Consider the following 20,250-nt stretch of genomic DNA (forward strand, 5'->3'; position numbering starts at 1 on the left):
GGAATGGGGGGTGGCGGTGGGGCGGGGACGAGAAGGGGCCCGGGAGAGAAGGCAGCTTGCTCAGCCTGTGACTTGACGCTCAGGTGCTCTTTGGGGTTCAGTGGGCCCCGGAGTTCAGGGCAGTGATAACTCCGGGGTGGGGGGAGAGGGGGAGGGGGAGGATGAAACAGCTCCAGCTTTCCTGGTCGGAGTAAGGAAGGACAAGTCATTTCCTGTCAGCAGCCAAATCAGCATCCGGAGAAGCTGCTGTGAGTGTCCTCGTGCCTCTCCTGGACAGGTCACTCTGCTTCCTCCAGCGAAGCCAGACCGGGCGATCGCTGTGGAAAGTGATCTAGGAAAACACTTGGAGCTTCAGGGCTTCTCGGAGACCTTCCTTAAAAGGTCTGAGGTAGGGTGGCAGTGAGTAGGAACATGGAAAACCTTGAAAGCAAAACAACTCTAGTCTATTGACACTATTTAAAACTTGTCTGTTTAGAGGCTGGAGCGATAGTACAGCGGGGAGGGCTTTGCCTTGCATGCGGCCGACCAGGGTTTAATTCCCAGCATCCCATATGGTCCCCTGAGCACCGCCAGGAGTAATTCCTGAGTGCAATTCCTCAGTTTTTTGTTTTTTTTTTTTTTTCAGCGAAAGGAGGAGACCACTTCTGGAGTTGCTGTGAGGGTTGCATTTGTTATGTAAAAATATCTTAAGACTACAAAAATCCCAAGTCAGTTGGTAATCTCTTAAACATGCCTCGAAACTGCCCGTCTGGTCTAAACTCAGGCCAGAGTTTTCAGTCCCATTTTGGTGTTACGGGATGGTCCCTGGTCTAACTTGCCTAGCGAGGTGATTTCCTGCCTTCCCTAGAAACAGTACTGTGAGTCAATTGGATTGTGTTGCCACTGGGCCTGGGAATTGTTTTCACTTCGCATTGTTTCTGTTATTCCCTTTGGGTGCAATGTTCAATAGATTACAAGAGACATCCAATACTTCATTGTAAAGTAGGCTGTTAGGTGATTTTTCCCAAAATCCAGTATGTTAGGTATATTAAGTGAAGGGTTTTTGTTTGGGTTTTTTTTTTTTTTTGCTTGTTTTTGGGGGAAAGGTCACACCCGACGATGCACAGGGGTTACTCCTGGCTCTGCACTCAGGAATAACTCCTGGAGGTGCTCAGGGAACCATATGGGATGCTGGGAATCGAACCCGGGTCGGCTGCGTGCAAGGCAAATGCCTATCCGCTGTGCTATTGCTCCAGCCACTTAAGTGCAGTTTTGACTTAAGTTTATGATGGGTTTATCAGGATGCAACACTGGAATAAGTTGAAGACTTACCTTGTGTCAGTGGATCCAGGTTTCCCCTGGGGAGGAGAGGGTAGGGTAGCAATGAGTAGGAACATGGAAAACCTTCAAAGCAAAACAACTGTAGTCTACTTTACACTATTCAAAACTTTTCTGTTTAGGGGCTGGAGTGATAGTACAGCGAGTAGGGCTTTGCCTTGCACGTGGCCAACCAGGGTTTAATTCCCAGCATCCCATATGGTCCCCCGAGCACTGCCAGGAGTAATTCCTGAGTGCAAAGGCAGGAGTAATCCCTGTGCATCGCCAGGTGTGACCCAAAAGAAAAAGAAAACTTTTCTGTTTATTAAGGCACTGTGATTTGCAAAGTTCATAATAGAGTTTCAGGCATACTACTTTACACTAATCCTCTAATAATCAGAAAGGAAAAATTATGGGTATAAGTAAAAATATAGCCCGTGTAACAGAGTTCCGGACATCTTGAAAACTTGAAAAGGCACACTATACCGCAGTTACCTTTCTGCACACTGTCTACATTATGGAACCTTGACTTCCATTCAAATATGCTGCAGAGAGCAACGGCAAGGAAAAACATTTTGGAGACCGAGAGAGAGGGACCTACTTTGGGTGACAGCAGAGGTTGGCAGCATTTCGGTTTGAGGTTTAGAGGCATTTAAATGCATGGAATATTGCTGATCGCCTCCCCAAAGCTGAACGAAATGCGAATATTGCAGACACAGATGCAGTTGGCACACTCATTAAAAGAACAAAAAAAAAAAATAATGCATGTGAGTTTCTTTCTAAGACCCAGTAATCCTCTTGGGCAAAGTAAGGATTAAGGCTCCCTCACCTACAAGGGGGTGATCAATTTTGTTAGGACTCCTTAGTGGATGCCACTTAGCAAAGCGGCTGTTCCCCCGCCCCACCCCCTCCCAGGAATGACAATCTCCATTTAAATGTTGAATGTCCCCCCTCTTCTCCAGCACACAACAGCAATTTCTATGTAGATGAGAGAGAGGAATCCCCCTCCCCACAGGACACATCTGGGATGCCAAGAGTTGGAGTCCCACCATCCACTGAAAGAAAATCCAGACCCCAAAGTGCAAGGGTCCCAGAAGCTGGTACCAAGCTCATTCATTTAATTGAAAAAGAAATAAAGTAGGTGTGGAGATACTGCAGGGTAAAGTGACTCAGTTCCGTTCCCGACACCAGCCGTGCTCAGGGCTGGGTGCAGACCTGAGGCCCATGAGCCCAAGGCCAGGGAATGTCCTAAATTTCCTGTTCATATATGCAAAAAATCTACTTTGCCACCTGGTAGAGCATTTTTGATACGTTTGCGGTCCTTTGTCTTGACAGCGATCTTTGTAGCAGAAGAGTAACGTCTATAGTTATAGCCTCGGCACTGCATACGTTCCCCTGAGCCAGGCTTGGGAGCACAGAACAAGGAGTGAGCCCTGAACATTGTCAGGTGCAGCCCCCAAACCAAAAACTAAATAAATGATAATTAAAATAATTTTAAGAGCACGGTGAAACAAGTGCGAGCCACGAGTGATCATGCCTAAGAAAAACACATCCGAAATGTAATGAGCTCCAAAGGCATCTAATGAGGGCTCGAAAAGAGAGGACATGCATGGTCTTTTGACTCGTTTTATTTTATTTTATTTTTTACCCTGAAGGTTCATCTCTGTCCAGAATGATAAGAAGGTTAGCTGAATGACTTAATTTATGTTTTACATTTTTGTTTAGTTTTAGGGCCATACCTAGCGGTGCTCAGGGCTTACTCCTGGTTCTGCAGTCAGGGGTCACTCCTGGCAATACTTGGGGAACTATAGAGGCTGAGCCTGGTACTATCCGATACTGTACTATGCTTCAACCCCTAACGGGATTACTTTAAAACAGCAGTTGAGGGGCTGGAGAGATAGCATAGCGGGGAGGACGTTTGCCTTGCACGCGGCCGACCCGGGTTCGATTCCCAGCATCCCATATGGTCCCCTGAGCACCGCCAGGAGTAATTCCTGAGTGCAGAGCCAGGAGTGACCCCTGAGCATTGCCGGGTGTGACCTAAAAAGAAAAAAAAAAACCCAGCAGCTGACTGGTTAACCAAGCAGAGGGGGTGGGCGTTGGAGTAGAGAAGATGAGAAGAAACGTGAATATTGGGGGAATATAGTGGGGGGGATGAAGATAGATACTCCGGCAGTGGTGTGTGCAGTCACATGATATGCCTAAAACATTAACACTAGCACCTTTGTCATCCATGGTGCCTCAGAGAATGACACCACAACAATTCTGTACTTTTAGAAAGTGCCCAAGTGGCCGGTACGTAGATTCAGAAATGATGTGGTACATATCCTGTGTCAACCAGTGTAAAATCCTAGAGGCGAGGCTAGTATTTATTGCCACTCTTTTTTTTTTTTTTTTTTTTTTGCTTTTCGGGTCACACCCAGCAATGCACAGGGCTTACTCCTGGCTCTACACTCAGGAATTACTCCTGGCGGTGCTGGGGGACCATATGGGATGCTGGGAATTGAACCCGGGTCGGCCGCGTGCAAGGCAAACGCCCTACACACTGTGCTATCGCTCCAGCCCCCTATTGCCGCTCTTCTAAGGTACATTACACGTATTCATTCACTCAAGCCTCACAGCTACTTTTCCATGCAGGTGTGGTGGTAATTCTTATTTTATAGAGAGGAAATTGAAGCGTGGGGCTCAGTGACCTACCCAAGGTCAGACACCTTCTCGAGGATTTAACCAGAACAGAAATATAGGCAGCTGCAGCATCCACATCGCCCGCCACTTATTTGAGTTGTTTTCGGGTGAGTGTGAGCGTTTGTAATTGGGGCCATATTCCAGGGCTGAAGATAGCATCAGCTGAACTCAGAGACCTTGCCTCAGGTTTACTTATGCATTTGCCCCCGGGCTAGCTGGGCCAGAGGGCTCGGGGTGGAGGGATTGAAATCAAAAGTAAATCTGGAGCAGATTAAATATTATTAGGTAGGTGAAGGGATTTGGATAGACATGGGTATTTTTCCTCCACCCACCCTCTCTTTTTATTCTTTGCAGAAGGGCAACAGAGAGGTTATTGACTAAGATCTGGAGATAGTTAAGCTTATGATTTCAGAAAGAATCAGAAATGTGCAGAATTCCAGTGGTAGAAACTAGAACTTCCTTTCCCCCCACCCCCCCCATCGGGACTGGTTTTTGCCTAAGGAGCGTAGGGCGGGCAAGCCCTGTCAGCAACACCTCAGATTCCTGACACATTTGATTTTTTTTTTTTTTTTTTTTTGCTTTTTCAATCACACCCAGCGATGCACAGGGATTATTCCTGGCTCAGCACTCAGAAATTACTCCTGGCGGTGCTTGGGGGACCGTATGGGATGCTGGGAATCAAACCCGGGTCGGCCGCATGCAAGGCAAACACCCTACCCGCTGTGCTATCGCTCCAGCCCCGACACATTTGATTTTGATTTAGGTTTTGGCTGTGGTGCATGCGGGGACCTTTGGCTGTTGCCCGGCTTCTTCTAGCCCCACATGCAGTTACACAACCCGGAGTTGAGGCCCACAGCAGGAGTTAGAGTCAGAAACTCCGTGTGGATTCAGTTGGGCAGTTTTGGGGGAAATCGGGAGAAAAAAACGTCAGAGGAGCTAGGGGGACTGACAAAGGCTGCTCACATAGGGCGGAGGGTTGTAAAGCCCTTTTGTTCGCAGGGGTGGGTGAGACAGGAGAGGTCTTCAGCAGGAAGAGGGGAAGGACCCAGCCCCTGCCGGAAAGCCCCAGATAGGAGAGAGGCCAGAGGGCATATGGCAGAGTGAGTTTCCTAGATGGTAAATAATGATTAAAAGTAAAAAAGAAGAAGAAAATAGAGAAACAAAGGAACAGTGACCCAGAAGGTTATGTCTTAATATCTAGGTATCCAAAGGTCAGGGACCGGACTTGGGTCTATAAAGAAAGGGCATTCATTGGCATTGTCTGCCTGTGAGCCCGTTGGGAAAAGCTCAGTGAATGAAAAGCTCTGTCGGACTCAGCAGAAATGTCTACCCAAGAGCACCGGTTCTTCAGAATCTTTCTCCAGACGCCAAAGGAGCCCAGAGCAGTGTCTGTCAGCCTTTCTCTTACCTTGGGCCTCTCTCTCTCTCTCTCCATCTTATTTTGTTCCTGCGCCACGCCCCTAACCCTAGCGCACCCCATTCACTTGACCCCCTAGTCTCACGCAGACCCCACCCCTTCCATTTATATGATTTTCACCTCCGTCACCTTCTGCCCGCCCGGGGAGATCCTGGGGCCCACAGGGGACCGTTTGGATCCCCAATTGAGAAACAGGCCTAGAGTATTGGCCTTTCCTGCCTCTGAGAAACTGAGGCAGTGCTGAGGGCCCTGGAGAACTGCGGAGGGATGCAGAGAGGATGAGCCACTCAGTGCCTAAATGGAGCATCACACGGAACAGGGCATCGTCAGCATGACTTTCACCAGGCAGGTTTTGGAAACCGGCGCACGCAGGCACCCAACTCAAGCCCAGAGGAATTTATTTCTCCAAAGGGCTGAGAACAGTTGAGCGCTGCGTAAATGCTCGTCTCTCTGCTTCATCTCAAAAAGCATCCAGGCTACTTCAAAACATATGGCTCCAAAGCTGCGCTGCATGGAGCCCCTGTTTATGGGGGAGGGGGGCGTGAATAGCCAACCCCCCCACCCCCTCCTGGTCCTCTCCATGCCCCGAGAGGTGGCTGCTGATGGCACATGGAGCCATTGCGAGGGCCAGGTTTTATATTCGCAAAGAAACTGGCCCACTGCCTTATATAGAGAGTGAGCTAAAGAAGAGAGACCCCCAGCTCCCCCAGGGCACCTATTATATGCCTCCGAGAGTCCAAGGGCCTCGATGTCATGTGGGATGCATCTCGCAGTCTCCCGGGATCTGCCCTCCAAGTCTGCATGCGTGCTGACCCTTGCCGTGCCAAGCCCTAGGTAGGCAGTGGTTTAAAAACACAGAACTGAAGAAAAGCCAGCCTTGCAGAGGTCACTGCCCCGGTCCAGACAGCAGGCCGTGTGCACAGGAGCAATCACCTGCATACACAAGGAGGGCCCAGACGGGGCGCCAGGAAAGAGATTGTGAGATGGATGGGGCAATTTCTGAGGCGTCCTCTGACCCAGAAGCGGAAGGTCAGGAGCCCAAATAAAGAATTGGGGGGAAGAGTATTTCAGGATAAGGAGAGAGCGTGTGGAAAGTGAAGTCTGGTGGCTTGGAGAGACGCTGGATTAGAGGAAGGAGGGTGGGAGTGGCCAGGGAGGGAGCCCTTCTCTACCAGGTGGAGTAAGTTTGAAAGGCAGAAACTGCTGACCTCACAGATGAACCGAGACTATGGTTCAAGCATCAGTCATGCCCAGGGACATGATCCCACCTGTCTGCCTCTTCAGGGGAAACCAAAACATGCATAAAACACTATCACGGTATTGTAGGTCAGGATGCCTCAAACAAAAATTTAAAACTTAGGAAAAACATAAAACTAACTTAATAGAAACCAGGATCTCAAAAGATCTGCACCTTTGGGCAGTTCCACTCAGCTCAGTTCATCCCCGCACCCCTAAGCTCCCCTCTCTCCTCACTTCTCACACAGCTGGGAACAGAAGGTCCCGAATTCTTCCTTGAGCTGGCTAAGTATCATCTCAGAAAGCAGGAAGTACCTTTATTAAAGTACCAAGTAGTGAAGCAAGGAGAGGATAGGGAGAGAACAGGGAGAGGACTAGGAAGCAGAGATGAATGGGAGCTGATCTGGATTTCTTGTTTCTTAACTATTTGAGACGTTACAGGTGCCCACTCAAGCAAATCGCCGAACAATGGGACAACAGTGCTACAGTGCTAACTGTTTGGGGAAGAATAATGTTAGTAGTTTTGCTTGTGTGTTGGGGTGGGGGCATGAGTGCTCCCAAGTGGTCCTCAGGGGACGCTGGTGCCTGGCCACTTCAGGCTATTCTTGGCCAGCTGTTCAGTGTTGCTGGGACAACACTTTAAAGCTAGAGCCCAAGAAAGGGTTGTGGCTCAGATTTTGTGATACCAATGATCACCCGGGTCCTGTCTCTAAAGCTGCCCTTGGCGATGATGCTGGTGAGGATGCTAGAGTCTGTACCTGGCGAGGATGCTGGTGAGGATGTGAGAGTCTGTACCTGGCGAGAATGCTGGTGAGGATGCTGGAGTCTGTACCTGGCGAGGATGCTGGTGAGGATGCTAGAGTCTGTACCTGGCGAGGATGCTGGTGAGGATGCTAGAGTCTGTGCTTGGCGATGATGCTGGTGAGGATGCTAGAGTCTGTACCTGGCGAGGATGCTGGTGAGGATGCTAGAGTCTGTACCTGGCGAGGATGCTGGTGAGGATGCGAGAGTCTGTACCTGGTGAGGATGCTGGTGAGGATGCGAGAGTCTGTACCTGGCGAGGATGCTGGTGAGGATGCGAGAGTCTGTACCTGGTGAGGATGCTGGTGAGGATGCTGGAGTCTGTGCTTGGCGATGATGCTGGTGAGGATGCTAGAGTCTGCACCTGGCAAGAATGCTGGTGAGGATGCGAGAGTCTGCACCTGGTGAGGATGCTGGTGAGGATCCTGGAGTCTGTACCTGGTGAGGATGCTGGTGAGGATGCGAGAGTCTGTACCTGGCGAGGATGCTGGGAGCCTGTACCTGGCGAGGTCTTGAGATGCTGCAGATCAAACCAGGTCTTGTGCCCTAACGAATGCAGTTTCCTAGTATCTGATAGTGCTTTTGTTTCTTTTGTTTAGGGGCCACACCAGGCAATACTCAAGGGTTACTCCTGACTCTGAAATCAGGAATTTTCTCTGGCAGTGCTTGGGGGACCCTATGGGATGCCAGGAATTGAACCCAGGTCATCTGCATGCAAGGCAAGCGCCCTCCCCACTGTACTATCATTCCGGCCCCACTGCTAAACCTTCTTGGGCCAGCCTTGATTCCTTCTTCATCACTGGTAGTTCGTGATATCAAAGACTGAAGAACAGCAAGAAACAATATAAAAACAGTCCCCCTGGTTTTTCTAGCACGTTCTCTTATGAATTACAAGGTCATAGAAGAGAAGAAAGGCGAGAGATCTATTAAACACTTCATAGTACTTCGTTCTCTAAATATTTACCGAGCTGCTCTTTGAGCTAAGACCCGAGCTGCCAGCCTGCTCGCCTTCTCTGGGCGGCCACGAGCAGGTCGGACACAGGGTGACTGCACTTGGAAATGGACATCTCCAGGGCCCCTGCTTGGCTCTTGGGAACTGGCACAGCCCCCAGCTTGACCCTAGAGGAAGCGATATCCAGACAGAACCTGAGGACCGAGAGTGCATCAGCCGGGCCAGGGGTCATTTCAAGGTTTGGATGGAATTTTAGCGCCGCTTCGAGCTGGAGCACCCCCTGGTTTGGTCACTGGCCATGGGGTCATTGATTCCAGGGTTTCTGCAGTGTAAACCTTGGGGTGCCTTTGAGCAAAATGATTCTCCTCTGAGTCTCTGGGGTGAAAATAAGGTCATTTGCAAACATGCTTTACCCACGGCACCGTCATCACTGTGCTTCATCCATCCTGGTCGAACCCGGGGTGTGAATTCTAAAGCCGCCAGAATCTGTGACCTAAACCGAGAAAGCACAGGGACTGCTGAACGGGAAGGGAGAGGCGGCTGCAGAGAGCACGATTCCCCACCGAGTTTCTCGCTGAGCCCAGGGCCTGTGGCTGACTCCTGAGTGGGTCGCCTGGGACTGAGGGCGGTGGGCAGGTGCGCCTGTGAGTCACTTGTGCTCCATCCGCAGAAGGCCAGGGAAGCATTCCAGAGTGGGGGCGGGGGGTCTCAGGTGATAGACCTCCCGACACTCACCCTACACTGCTCTGCAGCTCCGGTCACGCCGTAGGTCTTTCCACTCGCACCCCGGGGTTTCAGCCCGGCTTGTGGTGGTCTGACCCTTTCGGGAAGAATTTCAGTCAGAACAGGTGTGCTCTGCTTTGGCCCGCCCTTTGCCTACCTGGCATCCTGCCCGGGTGGGGAGGTGAGGATTAACGAGGAGACTGTGACTCAGCCCTGGGGGTTGCCGTCGGCAGCTGGCACCGGGTCGCTAAGCTCGCCTGCGGCGGGGGTGAGGGGTGAGGGGGGCAGCGCTTGTGCTGGTAGAAACTGGGCGCCGAGCATCGCTAACAGTGTGAGGGGACCTCCTGGCCCTCGTGCTTCCGTTTCCTTCCGGTTTGCCCGTTCTTCCTTCATGTCCGTGGGGCCCTGGGTCCGTCTGTGGGGAGGAAAGGACTCAGTTACCCTGTGGCCCGGAGCCAGCAATGTGACTGAGGCCAGAAATGAGGAAGTTCTTCAGTAGCTCAGAGGCCGAGTGAAAGTGCAGGCCGGCCTTTGCTCCCGTCGGCAGGGAGTCGGGGCTGGCCAGGATCTGGGCGGGGAGGCTTTGCCATCGTCGGGTGGATTATCCCGGCGCCTGCCCCTGGGTGCCTGTACTGTACATTAAAACATTCGTATCGTGTTTGCATTGTACGGGTGAGCCACCTTTGAGTCTTCCTGCAGCTTCAGATGAAGCCAGATGGCCACTTGGGGGTGGTCCCTGGAGGGGTTGTATGACAATTCATCATCGGGGGGCGCACACCATGCATTACGCTAAGACTTTGAGCTGTTCACCTGCTCGCCAGTGCTCTCCTTGCTTGCTGTTATTTCTAGCACACCTGGACACTTTCCAGCTATGTCAATTTTGCATAGCCTCTTCGCAGAACTGAGCTTGGAAATGAGGGTTAAGAGCAGGCAAATACTTTCAGTATTTATTTAGTTTTATTTTATTTAACCTTTCTTTCTTAGTTTGGGGGCCACACCTGGTGATACTCAGAGGTTACTCCTGGCTCTGCGCTCAGAAATTACTCCCCGTGGTGTGTGGGGGACCATATGGGATGCCGGGGGTTGAACCCGCGTCGGCCCGCAGGTGAGGAGAGGGCCTTACCTGCCGGCCTATCCCTCGGGCCCTGCCAGTTTCTTAGGCATGTGCCAGGTGTAGGCGGTGTGCGAGAGAGTTCGTGGACGGTAGCTAGACTTTGTAGCAGCTCTGCAAGATTGCCGTAATAATAGCAAGTTTGCTCAGCACTGGGCATGTGGCAGGCTCTATTTTAAGTGTTTGTCCTAAATGAGTTTATTTTGGTTTCAAAAACCCTGTGAAAGCGGGTTTTTGTTTCTGGTTTTTTCAAGAGGGCCACAGCCAGCAGTGCCGGGAGGCAGTAGCGGGCCCACCTTGCTGGACACCGAGTTAGGGCTCCCACTGGCCTGTCGCTGCCGCTCCAGCCAAATCCTTCGCCCAGAAAAGACTTTTTTTCCATGTTCTTCCATGTTCGTTTTCGAGGTGAGAGAATTGAGACTCAGAGGAGAGTGACAGGGCTGGTTGGGGGTGTCAGTGTCAGCTGCGGGAGCCACGCTCTCACCCTCAGGTCCCACTCTCGAGGAACCCAGGGCCCAGGGAGCAGATTCGCTCAACATCACTCCGTTCGTGAGTGACAGACCCTCAGCCAGCTCTTCTGACCTCAGGTCTAGAGGGAGACCAACTCTCTTCGCAACCGAGAAGCCGCAGTCCAGGGCGAAAGCATAGAGAGAGACGCTATAACTGCAGTCAAGAGGAAATGATGAAATTGTCCTTTTAGAGGCAGAAACTCTTTGGTCCTCTTCAACCATGTTCTCTGTACTGGGGAGGGGACACGTGACTTGGGCCAGCACTACTCGGGCTACTTGGTGCTCGGGGGTCACTCCTGGTGGTGCCTAGGGGACCATATGTGGTACCAGTGGTTGAACTGGGCTTGGCTATCCGCATGTAAGGCAGCAGACAGGCCAATCTGTGGCCTGTCCCCCAATGTCCTGACACCACTAAAAATTACAACCCCCTGACACGTCATCCCACCTCGTCTCAGTCAAGGATCACACAGAGAGAAATGGCAGTTTTCTGGGTCTTCAAAGTCCTGCCTCTAAGGCATGCCCACGGCCCCTCTGAGCTCTCAGTGAGGGCCTTGAAGACAGACACAGACCCCACCCTCCAAAGCCAGCCAAGCACAATGACAGTAAGCTCACTTCAGAACCTGGTGAAGAGACAGCCAGCCAAGGGAAAAGATGCTTTTAAGGTGCAGTCAGGGCTTCTGGAAGTCCTGGAGCTAAGAGCTAGAGTCGCCTCAGGAGAAGAGCTGTACCTGTTCCCACGGAGGAATGCCGTGGCTGTGGCGGGCTTGAGGTTCTCTGACTCCCTGGGAGTATGGCAGATGGGAGTGATGGGAATGCAATTGATCCCGGAACGATCTCATTGTTTGGAGTGGGGAAGGGTGGTTTTGAATCTATACCCAGCAGTGCTCAGGGGGCTACTCCTGACTTGGTGCTCTTATGTTGCTTTGGCGGGGGCGGTGGGGGGGTTACATGTGGTTCTGGGAATCGAACCTGGGTGTCCTACATGCAAAGCACGAGCTCCAGCCTTTGATGTACCTTCCCCAGCTCAAGGTCTTCCTCATTCACACCCAGTGACGGAATCATAGGAGTTGCGTGCACTTACACATGCGTGTGTGTCTGTCTGTCTGTCTCTCTGTCTTCCCCAGTCCACTCCGTCGTGCTCAGCTTCTTTTTTCCCTCTGTTTTCCAGAGATGCGTGTGCAGCCCCTGACTCTGCAGATCCTGGCGTCCCCAACTCTGGGCCCGAGCACAGGAAGGCGGCATGGGCAGGAGGGGTTAAGCTTCGGCTGAAGCACAGGTAAGAGCCGGGAAAGGTCCTGAGGGCTGGCAGAGGGAACTGGCCGTGAGGTCGGCCATTCAGGCTAGTGAGAGAAGGAAGGAGAGGCCGGACATCTTAATCGCAGTTTTCAAACTCGGTTTTAAGACCCTCTAAAGCTTCTAAAAGGTCAAACCCTTAGATTCGATAACTTTTTGTTTTTGTTTTGTTTTTGTTTTTGCTTTGGGGGGCACACTCTGCAGTGCTCAGGGCTTGCTCCTGGCTCTGAATTCAGGAGTCACTCTTTAGTGGGTTTGGGATGCTGGGTTTCAAATCTGGGTCAGTCATGTACACGGCAAATGTCCTACCCATTGTACTATCTCTCCAGCCCCAGGGGTTACTCCTGGCTTTGCACTCAGGAATTACTCCTGGCGGTGCTTGGGGGACCATATGGGATGCCGGGGATCGAACCCGGGTCGGCCGCGTGCAAGGCAAACGCCCTACCCACTGTGCTATCGCTCCGGCCCCGAAATATTTTTTTTTAAGACACTTTGTTTTAAACTATCACTGAAAAGACTCAAAAGCAATAAACCAGATCTTATATTTCAGTGTAATGTTTGGTGTGATGACTGATGTGTTAAGTCATATATTTAGATTCATTTTTGAATTGATACTTTAAGGATTTCTTGTCATCTCTAATGAAGGACCAGGCTGAGAGGACAAGTTAGTGAAATCAAAATTTATTTATTAATACATAAAAATTATTATTATTATTTATTATTATTATTTGCTCAACTTAGCTTCCTGTGTGCTAGGTATGGCATACTTAAACTTTGTATATCTCATCAAATCCTCGCACTAGTAGTCATAAGGACATTCAACTACAAGGTCATTGCTTCAAATTCAGGCAGTTTTACTACTCATAACTAGTACTCCATGGCCATAACAGCATAAATCAATTCCTGGGACAATTGGGGGAATTCAAAAGGAAAACATATGCCTACCCAGAGTCCACTTAAAGGAAAGGAGAAATCAATAGTAGGTGAAATAAATAGTAGTTATAGAAGCAGGAGCATTTTAGTATTAGTATAATGATGTAGCTATCAGTCTCTAATTTTAACATATCATATAAATTTGTATACCAGGACAAAAGACAATATGATACATAAGGAGTTTATGGAATCAGACGACCTAAAATTCAGATCTCAGTTTTGCCACTTACTGTGTTAATATAGGCATGCTGTTTAAGTTTTCTCTTTCCAATCTAAAATGAGTTTAGGGGGCCAGAGAGGTACCTGAAAGGGTTGACATGATTTGAGTGAAGGAGTCCTGGCACCACCTGGTCCTCTAAGTACCGCCAGGAGCAACCCCCACCCCCAGCAGCAAGCCAGGTATTACGCCAAACACTGTCATAAAATGGCTTTAAGGCAGGGGAATACCTCAAGTGGTAAAGTTCATGCCTCACATTGGCAAGGCATAAGTTTGATCTCTGGTACACATGGGTAGAGCACCTAAAAATAAAAATAATGAAAAGGAAATGCTAAGTAAAAAAATATCTATGAAGAGTTGCTGAAAGGATGAAAGTAATACATGGAAAATTTGGATGGCAGTGACCAGCATATCTGAAGTACTCAACACACATGGTTTTTGTCATTTCTCCTAATTTCAGTTTGGAAACTTCTGATAGCCTTGGATTATCAATAAGCATCATAAAGTTGCATCTGTGCAACTCTGCTTATGTAGATATGCCTTAAAATATTTGTTATATAAATATATGTATATATATATGTATATATATATATATATATATATATATATATATATATTTTGCTTATTTTGGGTCACACCTGGTGATGCACAGGGGTTACTCCTGGCTTATGCACTCAGAAATTACTCCTGGCAGTGCTCAGGGGACCATGTGGGATGCTGGGAATCAAACCCGGATCGGCTGCGTGCAAGGCAAACGCCCTACCCGCTGTGCTATTGCTCCAGCCCCAAAAATATTTGTTATATCTTTTGTAGTGAAACACTTGTGTCTGGTGTTTACGTGACAGTCCCTATGAGACTGCCTTTGAAAAGAAGGCTGCACAGGAGTCTGAATGTACTGCTGTAGGTTCACGGAGGGTTTTCACTGTGAGAACCAGCCAGCAAAGGTGATTTCAGGGACAACCCGGAGGAAGCAGAAGCCTCCAGGTTATTTCTCTTACCTTCCACTGTCTGGGAGTTTCAAAGTGCAGAGAATCCGAGCCTTGTTTAACGAAACTCCACTGAGTCATGTGGGTTATTAATGGAGCCTCGGTGCCAAAGGACTCCAAGCCAGAAAGTCATATTAGGAAGTTAATGAACTAACCTGGCAGGAAAACGAACTTGGACTGAGCAAGGGATGGTGGAACAGGAGATGAGATAGATGAGAGATGTTTTGGGGAGGTGGGTCAGCAGCAGATGCGGGTGAGGGAAGGGAGAAGGAGGACTCGAAAGTGTGGTTCCTTAGTGCTGCAGAGCTTTCTCCTGAGACAATTTGGACTTATAAAAATGACAAAAACAGCACTGAGATGTCCTTATCCCCATCACCCTATTTTTTGTGTTATCAGAATCTTTTGGACTGGAGCAATAGCACAGCAGGTAGGGCATTTGCCTTGCATGTGGCCGACCTGGGTTCAATTCCTCTGTCCCTCTCGGAGAGCCCGGCAAGCTACTGAGATTATCCTGCCTGCACGGCAGAGTCTGGCAAGCTTCCTATGGCATATTTGATATGCCAAAAACAGTAACAACAAGTCTCACAATGGAGACGTTACTAGTGCCCGCTCAAGCAAATCCATGAACAATGGGAGGACAGTGCTACAGTGCAGAATCTTTTATGACCATCGTACAAAGCTGAGAAATCAGCACGGGTGTGATACTATTAATTATAGGCTGTAGGGCTTTATAAATTGCACCCCATATTCAGATGTCACCATTTTTCCCTACATTGTGTTCATGGACCTGTTTCATTAGCCTCTGATCTGTCATCTGTCCTCTGTCCGTCCTTGTTTGTTTGCTTTGGGACTACACCAGGCAGTGCTCAGAGCTTACTCGTGACTGCACTTAGAGATCACTCCTGGTGGGGCTTGGGGGACCACATGGGATGCTGTGGATCCAACCTGGGTTAGCCGCATGCATGTCCTGTCACTGCTCTGACTCTCGCTCTGCCCTCGTCTTTCCTTCTTATGTCACCATGACACTTTCAAAGACCATGGACCAGTTATTTTGCAGAGCTTCCTATTTGCGTTTATCTGATAATGTGTCGAGATGAGATTAAGGTCATGCATTTCGTGTGCATACGAAGCAAGATCATTTTTATGGAAACTTATTTAGAAAGGTGTTATGGGAGAGAAAGGGAGACGTGCGTGGTTGGAAGAGAACATGGGCTGCTCCAAAGTATCAAGCAAGCGAGATACGTGTTCAGGAGAGAACACAGGCTTGAAGAGCAAGGCCAACATTATGCTTTTATTTTGGCTTTTTGCGTCACACCCAGCGATGTTCAGAGGTTACTCCTGGCTCTGCACTCAGGAATTACTCCTGTCAGTGCTCAGGGGGTCGGGGGGATGGAACCCAGGTCGGCCACCTGCAAGAAAGGCCCTCCCTACTGTACTCTCGCTCCGGCCCTGGTTATGCACTTTTTTGACAAAAAATACTACCAAAGTGACATGTTCTTGTTAACATGTCCTATAGGATTTACATGATGCTGAATTTTTTTTTTAGGTGATTTATTAATCTTGCAGGACTGGAGCAATAAATAGTGCAGCGGGTAGGGCATTTGCCTTGCACGCAGCCGACCCAGTTTTTAGTTGTTTGGTTGGTTTTAGTTTTGGTTTGGGGGCCAGCACTCTGGTACTCAGGCCTCGCTCCTGGCTCTGTACTCAGGGGAGCATATGCAAAGTCTGTCGAACCCAGGTCGGCTGCACGTAAGACAAGCACATTACGCACTGTACTATTTCTCCAGACCCTAACTCCTGTTTTGAGGTATGACAAGGGTGAGATGCCACTGGCTGGTTCTTCCACTCAAAGCAGACACGATAATGATACACTGATCTTCTTTGGTGGTTGCTGGTTGCCATTGAGCAGGTCTAATTTGTGACAGATCATAGACACCTTTACATCTAATTCAGAATTTAAAAGTTCTGGAGTCTCTTCATGAGACAATACCGAGTCTAGTGGATCATGCATGGATACTTTTCTTCTCTTGGAGCAAGTAGCCAGGAAGGATTTTTTCACTTACAGGAAAAGGGGAAGAGCAAAACGAAGCTCTTCACCAGACATGTACAGGAACCAACCAATCTAAAGAGAAAAAAACTGGTGGCCCGGGGCTGAGTCTCATGGGGTCCAGTCGTATCATTCATTCTTTCCTGTTTTGATCTCTGACTTCCATAACTTGTCAACAGGAATACCGATGAGCTAGTTTTTCTTAGTTGAAGCATTTCCCTAAAACATATCAAGCCTTAGGCTAGTTCAGTGAGTCAGTAGAGGGTTTTTTAGTGACGGTGTGGGGAGGAGCGTTGGGCCCTACATGGTGGTACCCGGGGATTACTCCTGACTGTACTCAGGGTCTCTCCTGCCGTGCGTGGGGAACCCTGTGTGGTGCTGGGGATCAAATCTGCATCATCTGTGTGCCAGGCAAGGGTCTTACCCCCTGTCCTATCTCTCCAGCCCTAAGTGAGTTAGCAAAGGAAGATCAATAGCCTGGCTTCCCTCTAAAGATTTGTGCAGCCAGCACTTTCCTGAGTGAAGTTTTCATCCCTTTATTTTCTTCTACCACCACTGCTGTGACATTTGATATAGTTATTAAGCATTTCTGCACATGATGGTGTGTGTTACGGTCTACAGTAAATCAAGAGGAATGGGTAGCAGGGTTTCCGGGTCTGGCTTCTAGTTCGTTCTCAGTTTAGTTCAGTTTGGCACTTTGCTCCGCCCTTGGCTCCGGGTCCAGGTCCCCCACGGCCGATCCCGGTCCTCTCAGAATCCGGAGCCCTGGGAAGGGAGTGCCAGCGCCCCTGCCGCCGCCTCCCCAGCCCGCGGATTCTTAGACAGTGAGCACCCTTCTGCACACACTGGCCTTTTTGTGCGGAGAGGAGGGCGCTGGTGAAGCAGGAAGGTCATTTCAGGAGACTTCCTGGTTTCGGTTTGGTGCCTGTTACGGGCAGGTGACTTGCCTCGGTCTCTCCAGAGTGGAGCTGGCACTTGGGAGTGCTGCGGTAGCGCCTGCGATGCCGGTTCTTTTCAGGAACAGCTACTGCAGGGCCCCGGGGCCGCCTTCTCCCTCCTATGGAGCAGGAATTGAGTCGTAATTGGCCGTTTGACCAGGGCCGCTTGCAGGAGTCCTCCCCCGAGCCCAGAGCTCAGCGAGCGTTGGCGCCCCGGGAGTTGGGGCGCATTGCTCAGAGGCCATGCTTCTCCGCCCCACGGAGCTGGACACTCAGCTGGCCAGGAGCCTGTTGTCCCGGATGTTTCTGTTCACCATGAGGTAAGCCTGTGTGCCTGGAGGAAGAGGAAGAGTCTTTTTAATCACTTTTAATGGGACTTCTGGTTTGTTTTTTGGGCCACTCGTGTGGTTGCAAGGTCCTGGCCGTGCTGTCACTGCCTTCCCTAAATGGGCTACTGGGGATGTCTGTTTATGGAGAAATCTAACCAACCGCTGCTAACTTAAACCTGTCTCTCAATAGTTGCGAAGAGTCTCACTGTTTGAGCATCTGGGGTAATTCAGTGCATGCATGGTTCGTGTTAGCACAGGATTTTCGTTTTGGGGCCGTACCCAGCGGTGCTCAGGGATCACTCCCGACCACTCTTGGGGACCATATGTGGGGTTGAACCTGAGTTGGCTGTATGCAAGGCAAGCTTACCAGCTGTGCTATCTCTCTGCTCCCATGGCGTAGGAATTTTCAGTCATTTTGCTATGGATCAGTGCAGTTCCTGTATTTCTTCAGGTGGGGCAGTCCTAGAGTGATTTTTCTTTTTTCTCATTCCCAGTTTGCACGCGGTTTGCACCGTGCACTTCCTTCTTTGGTGTTGCTTCCCTTTTCCCTGAGGAGTAGCAGAATAATTCTCTGGGGAGTATCAGAATAATTATAATAATGATGAGATGATGAAGATGATGATTGCTTACTCACCTGACAACTAGTAGCTAAGGTCTTCTCTATTTTTATCACGAACATTTGTATGAAAAAGGGAACTTATAAATATTTCCTCAACTTTATCTGTTTGTTTATTTGGTTTTGTGCTGCTTAGGGCTTACTCCTGGCTCTGTGCTCAGGGATCACTCCTGGCAGGGCTCAGGGGACCCTCTGGGGTGTTGGTGCTGGGGATGGAGCCAGGTTGGTCACGTGCAAGGCAGGTGCCTTAACCCTCCGCACTCTCTCCGGCTCTATTCTCAGTCTTCTCTTTCCACATTGAATTGATTGTCAGATATGAAGAGAGGTGTTGATGGAAAATGCCAGTATGCATCATTCTGCAACTGCTGAGAGGACACTTGACCATCTTTCTCTTGCTCCCAATATTTGAAGTCATCATTTTTTGCTTTGTTTGGGGGCCACACTCCAGAGTGCTTAGGGCTCACTCCTGACTGTGATCAGGAATCACTCCGGGTAGGCTCAGGGGACCACATGGGGTGTCAGGGATCAAACCCGGGGTCAGCCACATGCAAGACAAGATCCCTAACCATTGTACCATGGCTCTCACCCTGAATTTAACCATTTATCCTTATATAATCTTGGTTCAGATTTTTTTTTTCTTTGAGTTCTGTTTGCAACCTATGGTTGCACCTATGGTAACTTTTACTCTAAAAAATAAAACTTGATATGGTACAGAGCAAGTGGATGCAACTATCGTGAATGTTCTAAGGTGACTCGGATGTTTTGTTATTATGGGCACCCATCTTGTTATGTTATACCGTGTAAAGCATCTAAAGAAAATAGGATTGCTTATATTATTAAATACATGTATAGAGAAAGAGATCACAGGGCTGGTTTTTCAAGTTTTATTTGGCATTCTTTCTTTTGAAACTGAATAAGAGGTAGCGTTCTTCTGAGTTTCATTATTTTCTCCCCAACAGTGTAGTTTTTGTGTGCCCGGTGCTGGCGATGGAGGTGATTAAACGCATTGTAAAATTCGTTGTGTGGTGGGGCGCAGTGGGCACCTCTGGTGGGTGTGGTGTTGGGACAACGTATGCGTGAAACTGTCGCAATACTGTAACTCAACTTGACTCAGTAAAAAACAATGAAACGAAACAATACACGTTATTAAATTATGGAAATTTTCATAATAGGAACTGGAGAACTGGAGCAGGGGTTCTTAAAGTGTTCATTTTTTCCGCCTTAAAACCTTTGCTAGTCCTTTCTGGTTTTGATAATATGAGTGTTCAAGTTCAGGGCAACTGGGGCTGGAGCAATAGCACAGCATGTATGGCGTTTGCCTGGCACGCGGCCGACCCGGGTTCAATTCCCAGCATCTCATATGGTCCCCTGAGCACCGCCAGGGGTGATTCCTGAGCGCAGAGCCAGGAGTAACCCCTGTGCATTGCCGTGTGTGACCCAAAAAGCAAAAGCAAAAAAAAAAAAAAAAACAAGTTCAGGGCAACTTCAGAGCAAAAATACTTTGATTTTTTTTGGGGGGGTGTTGTTTTGTTTTATTGTTTTGGGGGGCCATAGGCAATGATGCTCAGGGCTTACTCCTGGCTCAGCATTCAGGGATCACTCTTGGCGGTGCTTGAGGGACCATATGGGATGCCGGGGATCAAACCCAGGTTGGGTGCAAGACAAGTGTCCTACTTGCTGTACTATATTTATAACTTTGTTTTGATTTTTTTTTTCTGTTTTGGTGTTTGGTTTTGAGGCCTTGTTCAGTAGTGCTCAGGGGCCACATCTGTCAGTATTGGGGGCCAATACAGGGTGTTGGGGTTGGTTTGTGTTGGTAAGTACCCCGTCTGCTGTCCTATGGCTCCCATGTCCCTTGTTTTGATCTGAAAATTTTTCACTTCTAATCCTTCCTGTGCTGCCCTTGGTGTTCCTTTTTTTTTTTTTTTCTCTTTGGGTCACACCCAGCGATGCTCAGGGGTTACTCCTGGCTCTGCACTCAGGAATGACTCCTGGCAGTGCTCGGGGGACCATATGGGATGCCGAGGATTGAACTCGGGTCGGCCACCTGCAAGGCAAACACCCTGCCTGCTGTGCTATCGCTCCTGCCCCCTGGTGTTCTTGTTGCCTTTCATTTCTCCTTTATGGTCTCTTAATCTAAAGGAGGAGAAAGTGAAACGGA

General features: G+C 49.2%; 1 protein-coding gene across 8 annotated transcripts in view; it reads left to right on the forward strand.

Annotated features, from left to right (window-relative positions):
- The window catches only part of SHROOM3 (shroom family member 3), a 337,474-nt gene that overhangs the window by 268,493 nt on the left and 48,731 nt on the right, over positions 1-20,250 (forward strand). For all 8 annotated transcript variants that reach the window (XM_055140552.1, XM_055140556.1, XM_055140555.1 and 5 more), the window contains one exon: positions 11,899-12,006. In XM_055140552.1, the coding sequence (XP_054996527.1) occupies positions 11,899-12,006 (108 nt within the window). The remainder of the gene's footprint in view (positions 1-11,898; positions 12,007-20,250) is intronic.

This window comes from Sorex araneus, chromosome 5, assembly GCF_027595985.1.
Source record: "Sorex araneus isolate mSorAra2 chromosome 5, mSorAra2.pri, whole genome shotgun sequence".
In the NCBI taxonomy this organism is placed as follows: domain Eukaryota; kingdom Metazoa; phylum Chordata; class Mammalia; order Eulipotyphla; family Soricidae; genus Sorex; species Sorex araneus.